At 44.6% G+C, this 17,509-nt stretch overlaps 1 protein-coding gene and 1 pseudogene across 1 annotated transcript; one reads left to right on the top strand and one right to left on the bottom strand.

Moving 5' to 3' along the window:
- Positions 1-374: 374 nt before the first annotated feature.
- Positions 375-992, bottom strand: LOC100665809 (large ribosomal subunit protein eL22-like; annotated as a pseudogene).
- Positions 993-1,167: 175 nt separating this feature from the next.
- On the top strand, positions 1,168-9,366 carry LOC100654800 (pro-interleukin-16). Its single transcript, XM_064296140.1, has 3 exons — positions 1,168-1,212; positions 1,521-1,737; positions 8,996-9,366. Exons 1-3 carry the CDS (start codon positions 1,168-1,170, stop codon positions 9,115-9,117), a joined length of 384 nt encoding a protein of 127 aa, XP_064152210.1. The 3' UTR covers positions 9,118-9,366.
- The last annotated feature ends 8,143 nt before the right edge of the window (positions 9,367-17,509 follow it).

Raw genomic sequence — 17,509 nt, 5'->3', positions numbered from 1 at the left:
CTTCTGTGACACCAGGGCTCCTCAGGAGCAGTTCTAAAGAATCACATTGTATTTCTATAGGAAAAAAATGAGGAATACATGAACGGTTTTATCAAGAGTAATTTGTAATCAAAAACCAGAAATGATACAAATGCCCCAGAAAACTGTGTCTTTATTGTCACAGACATTTCCCCACAAGACGAGAACCCCAGAAAGAAGTCACTTGCTTTGCTTTGAATGAATTAGGAGTCCCCATGTTTGTATTCCTGACTCTTTCTCTTTGAGAAAGTGCGCCAGATAAGACTGACTGTCATATTTTAAAATAAAATAGTGACTAACTGAAGCTCACCTCTCCACACCCTACCTACCTGGTCAATGTCAAATCGCCATCTGTTCCCTTAAGTCGCTGCATATTTCTATTCCGGTATCATTACACTGAGAACTGAAATTTTCAAGGGGGAAAAAAATTGTATTACAAATGAGTGAGTGGAGCCCAAGTGAAGCCCTGTCCCTATGATTTCCAGTTTTCTGTCCAATCCACACTGCAGAGATACAAGGATAGCCACCTTTTTCATTCTCAAGTTTTATTCAAGGACTAACACAAAATATTCCAGGTAAGTGAGTTTTAATCCTCATCTTCTTCCTCTTCTTCATCCTGGTTAATCTAGAAGTATTGTAATTCGTAACTTTCTTTGCTGTTAGCGACCACGCACAACCAATCACATAGATTATTCTTCTTCAAATATTTTTTTGTGAGATACTTCAAATATCTTTTGGAAAAAGGCACCTCGGAGGTTACAGTAATCTTGCTCTTGCTTCATTCAATGGTTACAACCCCTCCACCAAGATTACCAACTTTCCCATTAACTTTGATTCTTTCTAGAAGAAACTGCTCAAAATTGGCAGCATCCATGATTCCATCTTCTACAGGGTGGGTGCAGTCAAGGGTGAACTTCAAAACCTCCTTCTTTTTTTTTGCCCCCTTTTGCCACAAGCTTTTTCACAGGTGTCATGGTGGCAGCTGAGGCAGAAAGCCCAGGTGACTGTTTCTTATCAACATATGACCAAACTCTGGGGCCTTCAGGCAAATGGACCAAGCTCCCAGCATGGCCCTCCTTGATTCAAGCCTACAAACTCAGAATGTGGAATCCTTTACATGAGACACCTAGCTGATGCTGATCAAGCACAATGTTTAAAAAAGAACTTACTGAGAAACTAATGATCAAGATAGTTGTAGGAGATGTTTAAAGTATTCACAATTTTCGAAACTGTTTTAAAACACTTTATGTATTCATATTGATGTATTTATTGTTTTTCTTTAAACTTTTTAAGTTAGTTCAAGACTCCATTTATCTATCTAGTATAAATATGTGTATATCCATATATATAGTATACATGTATATATATTTTTGTTGTATGTGTGTTTAAGCACACGCACACACGGCTGCATTTCTTTAAGAAATATTTTTGATGGAGGCCAGGCCTCATTGCCTCCCCTGAGTTGCTGCTGAAGTTTCCAGCACTGTCTCTTTTCCTTTCAGCAAGCCAAGAAGGGCCTCCTCACGCTCACAGTGCGCACCCGCCTCACGGCCCCCCACTCCCTGCCCAGCCACCTGTCTCCGCCGCTGTGCCGCTCCCTGAGCTCCAGCACCTGTGCCAACAAGGACAGCAGCCCCTTCACCGCAGAAAGCCCTGTGGCTCCTGCCAACACTGCCAAGCCCAATTACAGAATCATGGTGGAAGTGTCTCTGAAGAAAGGTGGGAGTGATGGCCTTCTCGCCTGATAGGGCCCTGTCCGTCCTCCTCCACTCTTGGCCTGGGTCTCCCTCTGCTGAGTCTCTGAGGCTTTCATCATTTGGCATCAGTTCAGGGCCAGGGCCTGTGAACCGGTTGCTGTTGAGTTGATTCTGACTCATAGCAACCCTATGGGACAGAGTAGAACTGCCCCGTAGGGTTTCCAAGGCTGTAATCTTTATGGATGCAGACTGCCACATCTTTCTCCCGTGGAGCAGCTGGTGGGTTTGATCCACCATCCTTTTGGTTGGCAGCTGAGTGCTTAACCACTGCACCATCGGACTTCTTAGGGGCAGAGCAGGCATTGTCTATTAGCACATTTTTGGCTATTGGTTAGCTAGGCGTGGCTTCAAGTTCCCTTCCTTTGCTTCTTTATACAAGCCCAGGCCCACCCATCCAAACACAGTCACTGCGTTCTGGTGCAGTGGTTAACACAAAACAAAATGAAGCAAAATATAAATCATATACAAAACTACACACACCCACACCCACACACATATACACACACACACAAATATATACAAAGGGCCAGGCATTGTAGCTCTGCGACTAATATGCTAAGCGATCGTGGGCAGGTCCCTTCCCCTCTCTGGGCCTCTTGTTTTCTTATCTGGGGAAGGATAAGGAAGGTCCTTTCTAGCTGTGATTTGCTGGGATCAACATTCATTTCCTTTGCCACCCGCAGGTGGACTGCTAATCCAGAGGGCTAGGGGGACCCTCTCTGCCCAAGTGTGCCTGAGCTGAGTGACCTGAAAGATGAAGAGAAGGCAGCTAGGGGTGGAGCGTGTATAAAGTCCTGTGGCAGATATGTGCTTGGGGTATGTGAGGAGCAGAGGGAAGGCCAGTACTGCGACAGCAAGGACAGCAGGGTGAGAGGTGCCGTTGGTGTGTTTGGCCAGCTGACGCCCCTTGGGACTTTGCAGTTAGACTTCCTTCTAATTGCACTTGGAGGCCCTTTAAGGATTTCTAAGGGAGGGGGCTGCCACGTGTCTGTCAGTTTGTCATACTGGGGGGGCTTGCGTGTTGTTGTGATGCTGGAAGCTATACCACTGGTATTCAGATACCAGCAGGGTCACCCATGGAGGACAGGTTTCAGCTGAGCTTCCAGACTAAGACAGGTTAGGAAAAAGGACCCAGAAGTCTACTTCTGAAAAGTATTAGCCAGTGAAAACCTTATGAATAGCAGCGGAACGTTGTCTGATATAGTGCTGGAAGATGAGGTTGGAAGGCACTCAAAAGGTGACTGGGGAAGAGCTGCCTCCTCAAAGTAGAGTTGACCTTAATGATGTGGATGGAGTAAAGCTTTCCGGACCTTCATTTGCTGATGTGGCATGACTCCAAATGAGAAGAAACAGCTGCAAACATCCGTTAATAATTGGAACCTGGAATGTATGAAGTAGGAATCTAGGAAAATTAGAAATCATCAAAAATGAAATGGAATGCATAAACATTGATATAATTACTGGTGATTTTAATGTGAAAGTTGGAAACAAAGAAGAAGGATCAGTAGTTGGAAAATATGGTCTTGGTGATAGAAACAATGCTGGAGATCGAATGATCAAATTTTGCAAGACCAACGACTTCTTCATTGAAAATACTTTCTTTCACCAACATAAACAGCAACTATACACATGGACCTCACCAGATGGAACACACAGAAAACAAATTGACTACATCTGTGGAAAGAGACGATGGAAAAGCTCAATATCATCAGTCAGAACAAGGCCAGGGGCCGACTGTGGAACAGACCATCAATTGCTCATGTGCAAGTTCAAGCTGAAACTGAAGAAAACCAGAGCAAGACCACGAGAGCCAAAATATGACCTTGAGTATATCCCACCTGAATTTAGAGACATCTGAAGAATAGATTTGAGCCATTGAACACTAGTGACCAAAGACCAGGCGAGTTGTGGAATGACATCAAGGACATCATCCATGAGGAAAGCAAGAGGTCACTGAAAAGACGGGAAAGAAAGAAAAGACCAAGATGGACGTCAGAGGAGACTCTGAAACTTGCTCTTGAACATCGAGCAGCTAAAGCAAAAGGAAGAATTGATGAAGTAAAAGAACTAAGCAGAAGATTTCAAAGGGTGGCTCGAGAAGATAAAGTGAAGTGTTATAATGACATGTGCAAAGAGCTGGAAATGGAAAACCAAAAGGGAAGAACACGCTTCGTGTTTTTCAAGCTGAAAGAACTGAAGAAAAAATTCAAGCTTAGAGTTGCAGTAGTGAAGGATTCTATGGGGAAAATAGTAAATGATGCAGGAAGCATCAAAAGAAGATGGAAGGAATACACAGAGTCATTATACCAAAAAGAAGTAGTTGATGTTCAACCATTTCAAGAGGTAGCATATGATCAGGAACCGATGGTACTGAAGGAAGAAGTCCAAGCTGCTCTGAAGGCATTGGCGAAAAACAATGCTCCAGGAATTGATGGAATATCAATTGAGATGTTTCAACAAACGTATCCAGCGCTGGAGGTGCTCACTCATCTATGCCAAGAAATATGGAAGACAGCTTCCTGGCCAACTGACTGGAACAGATCCATATTTATGCCTATTCCCAAGAAAGATGACCCAACTGAATGTGGAAATTATAGAACAATATCATTAATATCACACGCAAGCAAAGTTTTGCTGAAGATCATTCAAAAACGGCTGCAGCAGTGTATCAACAGGGAACTGCCAGAAATTCAGGCTGGTTTCAGAAGAGGACGTGGAACCAGGGATATCACTGCTGATGTCAGATGGATCCTGGCTGAAAGCAGAGAATACCAGAAGGGTGTTTACCTGTGTTTCATTGACTATGCAATGGCATTCGACTGTGTGGATCATAACAAATTATGGATAACATTGTGGAGAAAGGGAATTCCAGAACATTTAATTGTGCTCATGAAGAACCTTTACATAGATCAAGAGGCAGTTGTTCGGACAGAACAAGAGGATACTGATTGGTTTAAAGTCAGGAAAGGTGTGCACCAGGGTTGTATTCTTTCACCATACCTATTCAATCTGTATGCTGAGCAAATAATCCGAGAAGCTGGAGTATATGAAGAAGAACAGGGCATCAGGATTGGAGGAAGACTCGTTAACAATCTGTGTTATGCAGATGACACAACCTTGCTTGCCGAAAGTGAAGAGGACTTGAAGCACTTACTAATGAAGATCAAAGACCACAGCCTTCAGTATGGATTGCAACTCAACATAAAGAAAACAAAAATCCTCGCAACTGGACCAATGAGCATCATCATGATAAATGGAGAAAAGATTGATGTTGTCAAGGATTTCATTTTACTTGGATCCACAATCAACAGCCATGGAAGCAGCAGTCAAGAAATCAAAAGACGCATTGCATTGGGTAAATCTGCTGGAAAGGACTGCTTTAAAGTGTTGAAGAACAAAGGTGTCACCTTGAAGACTGAGGTGCGCCTGACCCAAGCCATGGTATTTTCAGTCGCATGATATGCACGTGAAAGCTGGACAATGAATAAGGAACACCAAAGAAGAATTGATGCCTTTGAATTGTGGTGTTGGCGAAGAATATTGACTATACCGTGGACCGCCAGAAGAACGAATAAATCTGTCTTGGAAGAAGTACAAACAGAATCCTCCTTAGGAGAGAGGATGGTGAGACTGCATCTTACATACTTTGGACACGTTGTCAAGAGGAATCAGTCCCTGGAGAAGGACATCATGCTTGGTAAAGTACAGAGTCAATGGAAAAGAGGAAGACCCTCGACGAGGTGGATTGACACAGTGGCTGCAACAATGAGCTCAAGCATAACAACGATTGTAAGGATGGTGCGGGACCGGGCAGTGTTTTGTTCTGTTGTGCACAGGGTCACTATGAGTCGGAACCGACTCGACAGCACCTAACAACAACAACAACAACAAGGGAGTCGGGACACCTATTCCAGCATATACTTTAAAAAATGTGTCCTCGTTTTCTCTATGGAAAATGGGCTGTGCTTGGCATGTAACAAAACAGAAGCTTGAAACCAGTTGTAGCAGTTCAGGTCCCAGAGGAGGGTCAGAATGAAGACGGAGAGAAGAGGATGGGTGTGAGATATATTTCAGAAGTGGGATCAAGAGGCTGTGTAATTCATTCCTTGTATAGGGCTTTGAGGAGCCCTGGTGGTGCTGAAACCCTGGTGGTGTAGTGAGTAAGTGCTACAGCTGCTAACCAAAGGGTCAGCAGTTTTGAATCCACCAGGCGCTCCTTGGAAACTCTATGGGGCAGCTCTACTCTGTCCTATAGGGTCGCTATGAGTCAGAATCGACTCGATGGCACTGGGTTTGGTTTGGTGGTACAGTTGTTAAGTGCTCAGCTACTAACCAAAAGGTTGGCGATTCGAACCCACCAGCCACTCCAAGGGAGAAAAATGTGGTAGTCTGCTTCCATAAAGATTCACAGCCTTGGAAACCCAGTGGGGCAGTTCTACCCTGTCCTACAGGGCTGCTCTGGGTTGGAATTGACTTGATGGGAATGAGTTTGCTTTTGGGCAGGGCTTTGTCTTATGCATGTACGTCTTAGCTCCCTGGTATATGGCACATTCCCTGAGACTACATGGCCTCATATGTCTCTTTGTGCCTCAGAGCCTGGCATGGTGCTTGGCATACATGCTTGGTGCATACAGGTCTGTGCTGCCTCGGGTCAACAGGTATATTCAGTGTGCAAAGTGAGTTAAGGCATGCAATACAGGGAGAACACAGCTTTCGTCTTCTCCCTGCTGGGCTCCGTGGGGTGGGACTGGGGGGTGGACACAGCACTGGCCTTGAGTGGGATTTCCACTGATTACTGGCATCAGGAACACCTCAACCCGTTGCTGTTGAGTTGATTTCAACTCATGGCAACCCAATGTGTGTCAGAGTAGAACTGTGCTCCATAGGGTTTTCAATGCCTGATTTTCTGGATGTAGATTGCCAGGCCTTTCTTCTGAGGCACCTCTGGGTGAACTTGAACTTCTAACCTTTTGGTCAGTGGCCAAGTGGGTTAACAGTTTGCACCACCCAGGGATTCCAGCAACATATTAGAGAAGATTTTTTGTTTGTTTTATGAACAACAGCTTCTTAGACTCTACTTCCAGAGACTGGATTCAACAGTTTTAGGGATGAGGCTCAGGGATCTACATTTGAAAGAGTATCCCCAGGCAATTCTGAGACCCACTAGGGTTAAGAACTTTTGCTCCAGAGTCAGGAAACCTGGGTTCTGTGAAGGGTTCTGATCTTTGTTGTTGGGCTCTGTCACAGCTAGAATTCTTCAGCAACACGATAGGGCTGCTTACAACTTCTCATAGCTTCCCTCATGGAACTGCTGGGAAGACCAGCACCGGAAGGTAAAACTGTATGTGAAAGTGCTTTGTGAATCATGAATTGCCAGAAAAACAAACAAACAAAATAAATAAAGGCCTTTCTCTTCTGTCTGAAAACTCCGTCTAGCTCTCTTGCTGGATGCTTCTCAGTTTTCAGAACTTCCAATGTTGGCCAGCCCCAGGCCCTGCACTTCAAAGACTCTGGGATACCCCATCAGCCCCATGGCCCTAACACTGCATACATGCTGCTACTTGCCAACTTTAACTTCTGCCCTGCCCTCTTCCCTGGGTTCCAGATTCCTCTGTCCAACTGCCTACTCCACACACAGGTCCATTTGGTTACTTCATGGGCATCTCAAGTGTAACTCTGGAAAACCCAAGCCCTTGGTCCCCCATCCCCTAACCCTGCTCCTCCACCAGCTTTCCTACTTGGATAAACTGTATCATCACTCATCCAGTCACTCAAGCCAAAAAATCCCTGAGTTATTTGATTTTCCCACATTTAATCCATCAGTAAGTCTAGCTACAAGATATGGAAACCCCGGTAGTGTAGTAGGTAAGTGCTACGGCTACTAACCAAAAGGTCAGCAGTTCAAATCCACCAAGTACTCCGAGATATGCTCCATGTATGCCCATCTCTCTCCATCTTCTTCCATAGTGAAGTCCAGGCCACCACTGTCTTGCTCAACAATAGCCTCTTAACTGTCTCCTTGGGTCCACTCTTTTAGTTTTTTCTCCCCAGAGCAGTTGGGTCACATATTTAAAAATAAAAATTAGATCATGTCACTTCCTTGTTCAAAACTCCTCCATGGCATCCCGTCTCAGTAGAGAATAACATCCTTTGACTGAGACTGCCTTGTTTACCAAGCCCTATTTAATCAGGCCCCTGCCTCCCTCTCCTGCATCAGCTCACACCGTTGTCCCTGTGACCGGCCATGTTCTGGCCTCACTGGCCTCCCGACTGGTCCTGTGCATCACCTCCGCTTATCCTTGCTCTCAGGACTTTGCATTATCTGTTTCCTGTTCTGGGAATGTCCTGCCCCCATCTCCACATCCCTGACTTCTTCTCACCATTCATATTTCAGGTTAAATTTGCCTCCTCTGAGGCAATCCCGTAATTGTCTAGAATATTCCCCGTAATACTTACTGCTTTCTGATACCTTCCTCTCCCTCCCTTCCTCCTCCTTTCCTTTTTTCTTACTTCTTTCCTTCCTTCCTTTTGTCTTTTGCACCCTCCCTCTCTCCTTCCTTCTCTTCCTTCCTTCCTTTCCCCACCTGACTTACTTAGGATTCCTGAGACAGAGACCTTATCTGTCACTGTCGCTGGCTGAACCTCAGGCAGGGCCCTCCCTGCACACAATTAAAAAAAAAAAAAACAGTTGCCATGAGTCGATTCTGACTCATGGTGACCCCATGTGTGTCAGAGCAGAACTGCGCTCCAGAGGGTTTTCAGTGGCTGATTTTTCCAAAGCAGATCACCAGGCCTTGCTTCTGAGGTACCTCTGGGTGGACTCAAACTTCTAATCCTTGGTTAGCAGCTGAACATGTTAACCGTTTGCACCACTCAGGGACCTGCTCACAGTAGACGGTCCATAAATACTGATGGAATATGTGCCGTAATAATTAGTGGACAGTTGACTGATCGGGAAACCCTGGTAGTATAGTGGTTAAGAGCTACAGCTGCTAACCAAAAGGCTGGCGGTTCAAATCCACTACGCGCCACTTGGAAACTCTATGTGGCATTTCTACTCTGTCGTATAGGGTCGCTATGATACGGAATCTACTTGGTGGCAATGAGTTTGGTTTGGTTTTCTTGGTGACTGATCCATGATGGTACTGAGGCACCTGGTAGACTAGTTGGTGCCTGGAGAGTTCAGTCACAAGTCCCCCCCACCCTATTGTGCCTTCCAGAGGCTGGCGTTGGCCTGGGGATCGGCCTGTGCAGTGTCCCCTACTTCCAGTGCATCTCGGGCATCTTTGTTCACACGCTGTCTCCTGGGTCTGTGGCGCATCTGGATGGACGGCTCCGGTAGGTCTTTGTTTCTGTTTTTGGAAAAACCCCGATTTACGGCGGAGGGAAGGATCACCTTAGAATGTCAGGAACTTGCTTTGAAGATGAGCTGTTCAGATGAATGATACAGACAGGGCTCAGAGCCCTGTTCTCAAAGTGTGGTCCCTAGAACAGCAGCATCAACACCACCTGGGAGCTTGTCAGAAACGCGGAATCTCAGGCCCTGCCCCAGACATGCTGATTCAGAATCTGCATTCTAAGGAGGCGCCTGCATTCCAGCAAAGCGGTTCGTACACACATCACAGTTTAAGAAACCCTGTCTCAGGAAATACAAGTTCAAAACAGAAAACAAGAGGTAAACACATTTTAATTCAGATTTAGCTAATCTAGAATTTATAGTGACATAAACAGGAGCTTCAGTAAGGTTTACCTGTTGTCTTAGTCATCTAGTGCTGCTATAACAGAAATACCACAAGCGGATGGCTTTAACAAAGAGAAGTTTATTCTCTCACAGTCAAGTAGGCTACAAGTCCAAATTCAGAGCATCAGCTCCAGGGAAGGTTTTCTCTCTCTGTCGGCTCTGGAGGAAGGTCCTTGTGATGCGTCAGTCTTCCCTGGGTCTGGGAGCATCTCAGCGCAAGAACCTCAGGTCCAAAGGGCATGCTGTGCTCCTAGCACTGCTTTTTGGTGGTATGAGGTCCCCAAATCTCTGCTTGTTTCCCTATCCTTTTATCTCTTAAGAGATAAAAGGTGGTGCGGGCCACACCCCAGGGAAACTTCCGTTACGTTGGATCAGGGAGGTGTCCTGAGTAAGGGTGGTATTACAATCCCACGTTAATCCTCTCAACATAAAATTACAGTCACAAAATGGAGGACAACTGTACAGTCCTGGAAATCATGGCCTAACCAAGTTGATACACATATTTTTACCCAGTAAAAAACACAAATTTTTTTGTTTTTGGGGGGGCATAATTCAATCCATGACACCTGTGTATTCTATATGGGAAAATAAGCTGATTAAGTAAATTAGCAGTATAAGCCTAGTTTCACAGCGGGATAAACAACATATTTTCAGGCACTCCAGATACATTTCTTTACAAGTAACTTCTAAGGGGAGTACCAAACCCACTGCCGTCGAGTCGATTCCGACTCATAGCGACCCTATGAGTACAAATCTGAATTTTCTGTTCAATTGAAAATATTTCACAGGGATCTGGATTTATAACAACATTTCATCCCAGTTTAACTTATTATACTTTATATGTCTACATTCACATTTAGTACAGATAATATCTTCTCTCATTGGGTTTGAGTTTTGCTAAATCTGGAGAGTGTTGCCATGTGTCTAAGGTTTTCCTATAATTGCAATACACGCAAGGGCAAACCCTGCTTAGGATGGTGTCTTTATGGAACTTTTGAATTAGAGATGGGTTTGTTGCTGTCATCTGCAGGAGGGTGACAGCTAATTTACTGAGCCACTGTGCTATTATTCTGAACATAATTGCAGGGTCCGAGTGATCATGTTAGTTTTAAAGGCCCTCGGGCAGGGAATGCTTCCTCCTAGGCCTACAACTGGGTAGGAATTATTTTGAAAGTTTCTACACTCTTTGGAATTTGGTGCTATAGGACAGTGGTCATCAGTTACATCCATGAAGATGTGTACTTTCTTAGCAACAGTGAAGAAAGACTTGACTCAGCAGAAATGTAGAAGAAGAAGGTAGCAGTGAAAGGAACAGGGAGATAAAGATCAAGAGACCTGAGTTCTAATCCTGGTCGTGTCAATAACCAGTTAGGTCAGGGGTTGGCACATATGACTTTCTGGCTCACCACTTGTGCTTGTAAATAAAGCTTTATTGGAACATAGCCTTGCTATTTGTTTACATAGTGTTTGTGGCTGTTTTCATGCTACAATGGTAGAGTTGAGTAGTTGTGGTACAGACTGTATCACCGCCAGAGCCTAAATGTTTACTGTTTGGCCCATTATAGAAAATGTTTGCCAACTCCTGAGTTAGGCAATATCAGGGAGGTCATTTCACCCTTTGTACCTCAGTTTTCCTATCTAGGAAACAAGGATTTTGCAAGCCTTCCATGTGTCAATTGAATCTTGCTTTTCTACTTCATTTTTTTTCTCTTCAGTTTGCTAATGCCTTCTTCCCTACTTTGCAACTAGAATGAAATCCATAGCCTTCTCTCCTTATTTCTTCCTGTGAGAACCTCAACTCTTTCCTGCCCAGTTATTCCTTCTTTACCTTTTAACATGTCCTATCCAATCCTTCCTCCCAATTGCTCTATATATGGGAACACTGAGGCCCAAAGAAAGGTAGGAAGTGATCGGTTAAAGGTTTTGTGACAATCGTTCAGCTGAATACTATTTCTTGATTTCAGTTTCTCTCCCTGTTCAACACCCCTCAGTCTTAGTCAGACGTAGTTAAATGCGGAAGGGAGGAGGAAGGCAAAAAACAACTTTGCTTAATGTTGTTAACCCACTTCTGGTTCTGAAATATCTCCACTTTGTGGGTCATGCAGTGAAGAATGCCTTCCTTTGGTCTGCTCTGTTCTGAGCTTCAGTCAGGTGCCTAGCGAGACCTATGGACTGATGTAATTTTTAGATCTCATCAAACAGCCCAGCCAGGAATGGGTTCCCGTGGAAGTGACAATTGAAATGCCACATTGATTAGCTTGCTGATGGCTTCCTAACGATGTGTTTGCAGGTGTGGTGATGAGATTGTGGAGATCAATGATTCCCCTGTGCACTGCATGACGCTCAACGAAGTCTATGAGATTCTGAGTCACTGCAGTCCTGGCCCCATCCCCATCATTGTTAGCCGACATCCAGACCCACAGGTAACACCCCGCTGGATCATCCTTTCCTTCCCATGGTGACTCTTTCAGTACTAAAATTGGAATGAGGAATGAATGAATGGCTAGGTTTAGGCCTGAATTTCCAAGTACCTGTTGCAAGTTTTGAAGCAGAGGTTCATTGACAAACTCCTAGACATTAGAGGCAATTACCACTTGCTTAGGGAAGCTTTTGTAGCTGGTTACAGCTGTAGAACAGGAAAATAGAGGCCTGGGGTCCCTGCTAGCAGATACAAGAGCATCATTCATCCAAACATCTTTTACAAATACTGGCTAAGTGAAGGTCTGGAGCTTGACACTGAGGATACAGAGATAAGAGAGTTCATAAGACACAGCCCTGCCCTCTAGAAGTTCATGGTCTCTAAGAGACTGACATAATAGTTGCAAAGCCAAGTGATAAGTGCAATGGAAAGCCAGAGGGGGACACAGAATGGAGGGTTTATAAAGCAAGTTTTCTCCAGGCAAAGAATTTGAGGAAGGTTCCAGGCAGTGGGAACATGAAGTTCAAAGTTATGAAGTCATGAAGGGGACTGATGGAAGGAGAGTGGTCAGTTCTGTGTGACTGGGATGTAGGGTACTTGGCAAAAGTGATTAAGAACCAAGGTTGCAGAGGCATTGGGGTTACATGGTGAAGAGTTGTAAACAGGGTGCTAAATAGTTTGTATTTTATTGTGTGGGTAGTGAAGAGCTAGGGGAGACCTGTAGCCACAGATGCGACATGTTCAGATATTTTTTTTTCACTCTGACCACATTGTGGAAGACAGAATGGAGTGGTTGTAACCTGGAGGTTGTGAGAGAAGTTGGGAAGAGGAAGGAAAGAGATGATGATGATCTGAACTAAACAGCAGATGGGAGAAGAGGATAGAGAGGAAGGGGCAACACAAGACAACGCAAAGAGTATCTGTTAGCTGATTAGCTCTGGGTAACAGAGAGGGAGGAGCCTGGGTTGATTGGCGTATATGTAGACTGTAAGACTGAGTAATGGTAACACCACCACCAGAATAGAGAATAGAATAGTAAGAACAGGCTTGGGAGAGAAGAGAAGGGTCTCAGTGTGGGATACAATGAAACTGAGGTACCTCTGGGATCTTCAAGTGGAGATGTCCAGGAGGCAGTTAAATTTAGGGATGATAATGGCTGGTAAAAGAAATTCAGGTTGGAAGTAGACTTGGGAGTTGAAGCCATGAGTATAGGAGATATTCCATTTATTTAATCCTCGGTATGTGCCAGGCATGTTTGCCAAAGACGTGACATATACAGTCACATTCAGTGGTCGTACAACCCTGTGAAGTCAGTACAATTACTTCTTCCACAGATGAGAAAACTGAGACTTAGAAGGAACTTACCAATGGAAGAGCTAAAAAAAAAAACTCTTGCCATCAGGTCAATTCTGACTCATAGTGACCCTATAGGACAAAGTAGAAAAGCTAGGATTCAGACCCATGTGTGTCCGATTCCAAATCCTGTGCTCTTGACTGACTCCCAGATTCCCAGAGAAGAGGACAGAGAATGGAATAGTGGGGAAGATCAACGTATACCTTGTGTAATGGAATTAAACCCAGTCCCATTCAATTATCCAGCATTAAAGATAAACACACTAGAGAAGAGTAGGCGTCCTCCTTAAGGTAAACAAATGATTAGCCTAAATCCCTGTGTAATAGAAGAAACAAAAGGAGTCTCAATTAGTTTAAAACCTTTTGCTGCTCTTGACTGACCCATTGCCATCAAGTTGATTTTGACTTGTAGCGACCTATAGGACAGAGTAGAGCCGTCCCATAGGGTTTCCAAGGCTGTAATTTTTACAGAAGCACATTGTCACATTTTTCTCCTGTTGAGCAGCTGGTAGGTTCAAACTGTTGACCTTTTGGTTAGCAGGTAAGTGCTCAACCACTGTGCCACCAGGGCTGGCTCTTAACTAGTATGGTGAAAAAGTATGGAGTAGGAGTCAGGAGCTGGGGCATATGCCTTAGTCCCTGACCTTGAGGAGTTTGCATTTTGATTGGGGAAATGGGATATACACAAGAGAGGCCATAGGAGGTGAGGGCCATGGAACAAAGGAGCTAGGTCGTAAAGGACAGGTAGGGTTTGGTGCAGCAGAAAAGAGTTGGCAAAGGCACTCAGGCAGGGGAGACCCAATGAACACAAGCAGTGCAGAGCACAGAGGAGAGAGCCTAGGGCTTGGCATCAGACTGTCTGGCACATGTGTGGCTCTGCTACTCATCCTTGGCGACCTTGGACAATTCATCCAACCTCTGAGAGCCTCTGGTTCTTCAACTCTCATATGGGGAAAGTTTTTTATCTTACAGGACTTCTATTCATGGTAACTCTCATCTACTGAGAGTTTACCATGTGCCAGGATTTGTGCTCAGCACATTACATGATTTTTTTTTTTAAGCCTTCAATCCTCATTGTGAAGTAGGTTCCATTATTAGTAGTATTTTACAGAAGAAGAAATTGAGGCTTAGAAGGTTAAGTAACTTGTCTAAGGGTACACAACTGACAAGTGGAGAAACTGGAACGTGAACACGAGTCTGTTTGACTCTAAAGTTCATACTCTTAGCTGCTACTCTAAAGCGATTTATGACCTGTGAGTCACAACACAGACAGTGTAACGGTGATGGCTATGACATTGCTGTTGATGATGATGACGCGATGATAGTTTTGCCAAGAATGGAATAGCCCTCAGAGATAAACCATGAAGTGGTTAAGTTTGCCTAGAATTTTGCAGTTTTTTTTTTTTTTTTTTACTAGGGAGAAGGTTGAGGAGTTGAGGGGGTTCACCTTGGGTACCCCTTTGTAGATAGCCTTTGGGCTTATCTTGAAGATGCTGGGGAACCATGGATGCCTAGGGTAGTTTGGGAGTAGATTTTGTCAGCAATTTGCTGAATGTGTTGGAAAGGAAAAAACTAGAATTCAGGGGCCAAGCTTGGCTCTAAGTACAGTACTTAGAGCCTGACACAGGGCCGTAGTACTAGGAGTTTCCAGTCTTAGTTTGCGGAGGTGATGTGATGTTTTTTAGGTCTCTGAACAGCAACTCAAAGAAGCAGTGGCCCAGGCTGTGGAGAACATCAAGTTTGGAAAGGAGAGGCATCAGTGGAGTCTGGAAGGTAAGGAAAATGCTGAACTCTGACTTGAAATATCTTTGCCTTCTTGGAAAGCTTAGAGTTTAGCCATTAACTCACTTTTTATACCAAGGATATATAACAGCATTCATCAAAGCATGGTATGTAAACAAGAGTTGAAATCCAGAAGCCCACCAGTCAAATTTGGCCCACATTTTTGCTTTGCTTGGGCGTACAGAATTTTACATACTTGAACTTAAATCATTTTAAGTGGGGCAGAAACTCCCCAGTTCTCTATAGGCCCCACTATTCCCTATTATCATCTACCAGGTTTCCATTCACACAAGACCCCTTGTAGGCATTTGACTTTGCCAGCCCTAGTATCTAATCAAGAACCCCTGGTGGCGCAATGGTTAAGCTCTTGGCTGCTAACCGAAAGGTTAGTGGATCGAACCCACCCAGCAGCAACGTGGGAGAAAGACCTGACGATCAGCTTCTGTAAAGATTACAGGCTAGAAAACCCTATAGGGTAGTTCTACTGTGTCATATGGGGTTGCGATGAGTTGAAATCAACTCCATGGCACCTAACAACAGTCTCTGATTGCAAAGCATTTAGAAATGATAATATCTTGTGATGTAACATGTAGCATTTATGGAGTTCTTATTATGTGTCAGACCCTGTGCTGAATTCTTTTCATGCATTATTTCACTGAATTGTTACATCAAATTTCTATGTACACCTTACAGGAAAAAGTGAGGCTCCAAGAGGTTGCCTTACCCAAAGTGACATCACTTAGTACGCAGAGGATCTGGGATGGAAGCTCAGGCAGGATGACTCCAGGATGACCCACTCTCACTACCTCAGTGCCCAGCCATTGAGCATTGGCTGGATCATTACTAGGACATCTCTATGATAGAAAAATGTGCAACCATTAGCAAGGATATTGACAAGGAGGTTACACCGTCTGGGGAGACGTTCAGAGAAAGGGGCAGAACACAACATTTTATTTCAACTATTTTCTACCCTTTTCACCTACCCAGCGTGCATATATTCAGGAAAAAGATGACAAAGAAACTTGCCAAAATTTTGACAGTGGTAATGTCTTGTTGATAGGACTACAGGCAAATTTTTACTTTGTCTTTCCTTTTTGTTGCTGAATTTTCTCTGATGAGGACGCATTATTTTATAACCAGGAAAAAGCAATAGGATTTGGATTAAGAGCTTGGCTGGCCTTGGCTCGCTCCTAAGGCAGGTGCTACTCTCATGGGGCTCCCCTGGCTGTCCCAGCCTCACCAGGTGAGCTGGAATTTGGAGAAGAGGCTGGGCTTCAATCTGCTCCTATCCTATTGAGCTGTGATTCTAGGAAAGGGGCACCTTTGACAGTTTACCACCAGGGAGAGGGCTTCTCAAGAATAGGTAATGGTGCTAGTGCTGGAAAGGATGGGGAGGGCGCTGAAAACCAGTAAGAAGGGCTGGGTGGGGACGGGAAGAGAAAGAGGGATTATGGCTGAAAAGCAGCGATTTTTATGGCTTCACTTCACCCTTAAAAAACCCTTAGCGGGAGAGAAATAATCACTTCTTGGTACAAGGTTCAAAGAGCCTTCACAGATATTCTCTCTCTCTTTGACATTGACCCTCAAAATAAGCCCAGGGACATTGGAACTGTTATGCCCATTTTACAGTTAAGAAAAGGCGTGTTGGGGGAGAGGGAGGGAGGGTGGGAGAGGGTTTTTTACTGATTAGTTAGTAGATAAGAACTGCTTTAGGTGAAGGGAAGGACAATACTCAATACATGGAAGGTCAGCTCAACTGGACTGAACCAAAAGCAAAGAAGTTTCCGGGATGAACTGAATGCTTCAAAGGTCAGTGGAGCAAGGGCGGGGGTTTGGGGACCGTGGTTTAAGGGGACTTCTAACTCAATTGGCAAAATAATTTTATTTTGAAAACATTCTGCATCCCACTTTGAAATGGGGCATCTGGGGTCTTAAATGCTAACAAGCGGCCATCTAAGATGCATCAATTGGTCTCAACCCACCTGGATCAAAGGAGAAAGAAAAACACCAAGGTCACACCATAACTATGAGCCCAAGAGACAGAAAGGGCCACATGAACCAGTGACTTACATCATCCTGAGACCAGAAGAACTAGTTGGTGCCCGGCCACAACCGATGACTGCCCTGACAGGGAGCACAACAGAGAACCCCTGAGGGAGCAGGAAATCAGTGGGATGCAGACCCCAAATTCTCACAAAAAGACCATACTTAATGGTCTGACTGAGACTAGAGGAATCCCGGCAGTCAAGACCCCCAAACCTTCTGTTGGCCCAGGACAGGAACCATTCCCAAAACAACTCATCAGACATGGAAGGGACTGAACAGTGGGTAGGAGAGAGATGCTGATGAAGAGTGAGCTATTTGTATCAGGTGGACACTTGAGACTGTGTTGGCATCTCCTGTCTGGAGGGGAATGGGAGGATAGAGAGAGTTGGAAGC

This window comes from Loxodonta africana, chromosome 13, assembly GCF_030014295.1.
Source record: "Loxodonta africana isolate mLoxAfr1 chromosome 13, mLoxAfr1.hap2, whole genome shotgun sequence".
Lineage (NCBI taxonomy): Eukaryota > Metazoa > Chordata > Mammalia > Proboscidea > Elephantidae > Loxodonta > Loxodonta africana.
Note: the sequence above shows the minus strand (reverse complement) of the source record. Positions and strands in the feature narration are given on the sequence as shown.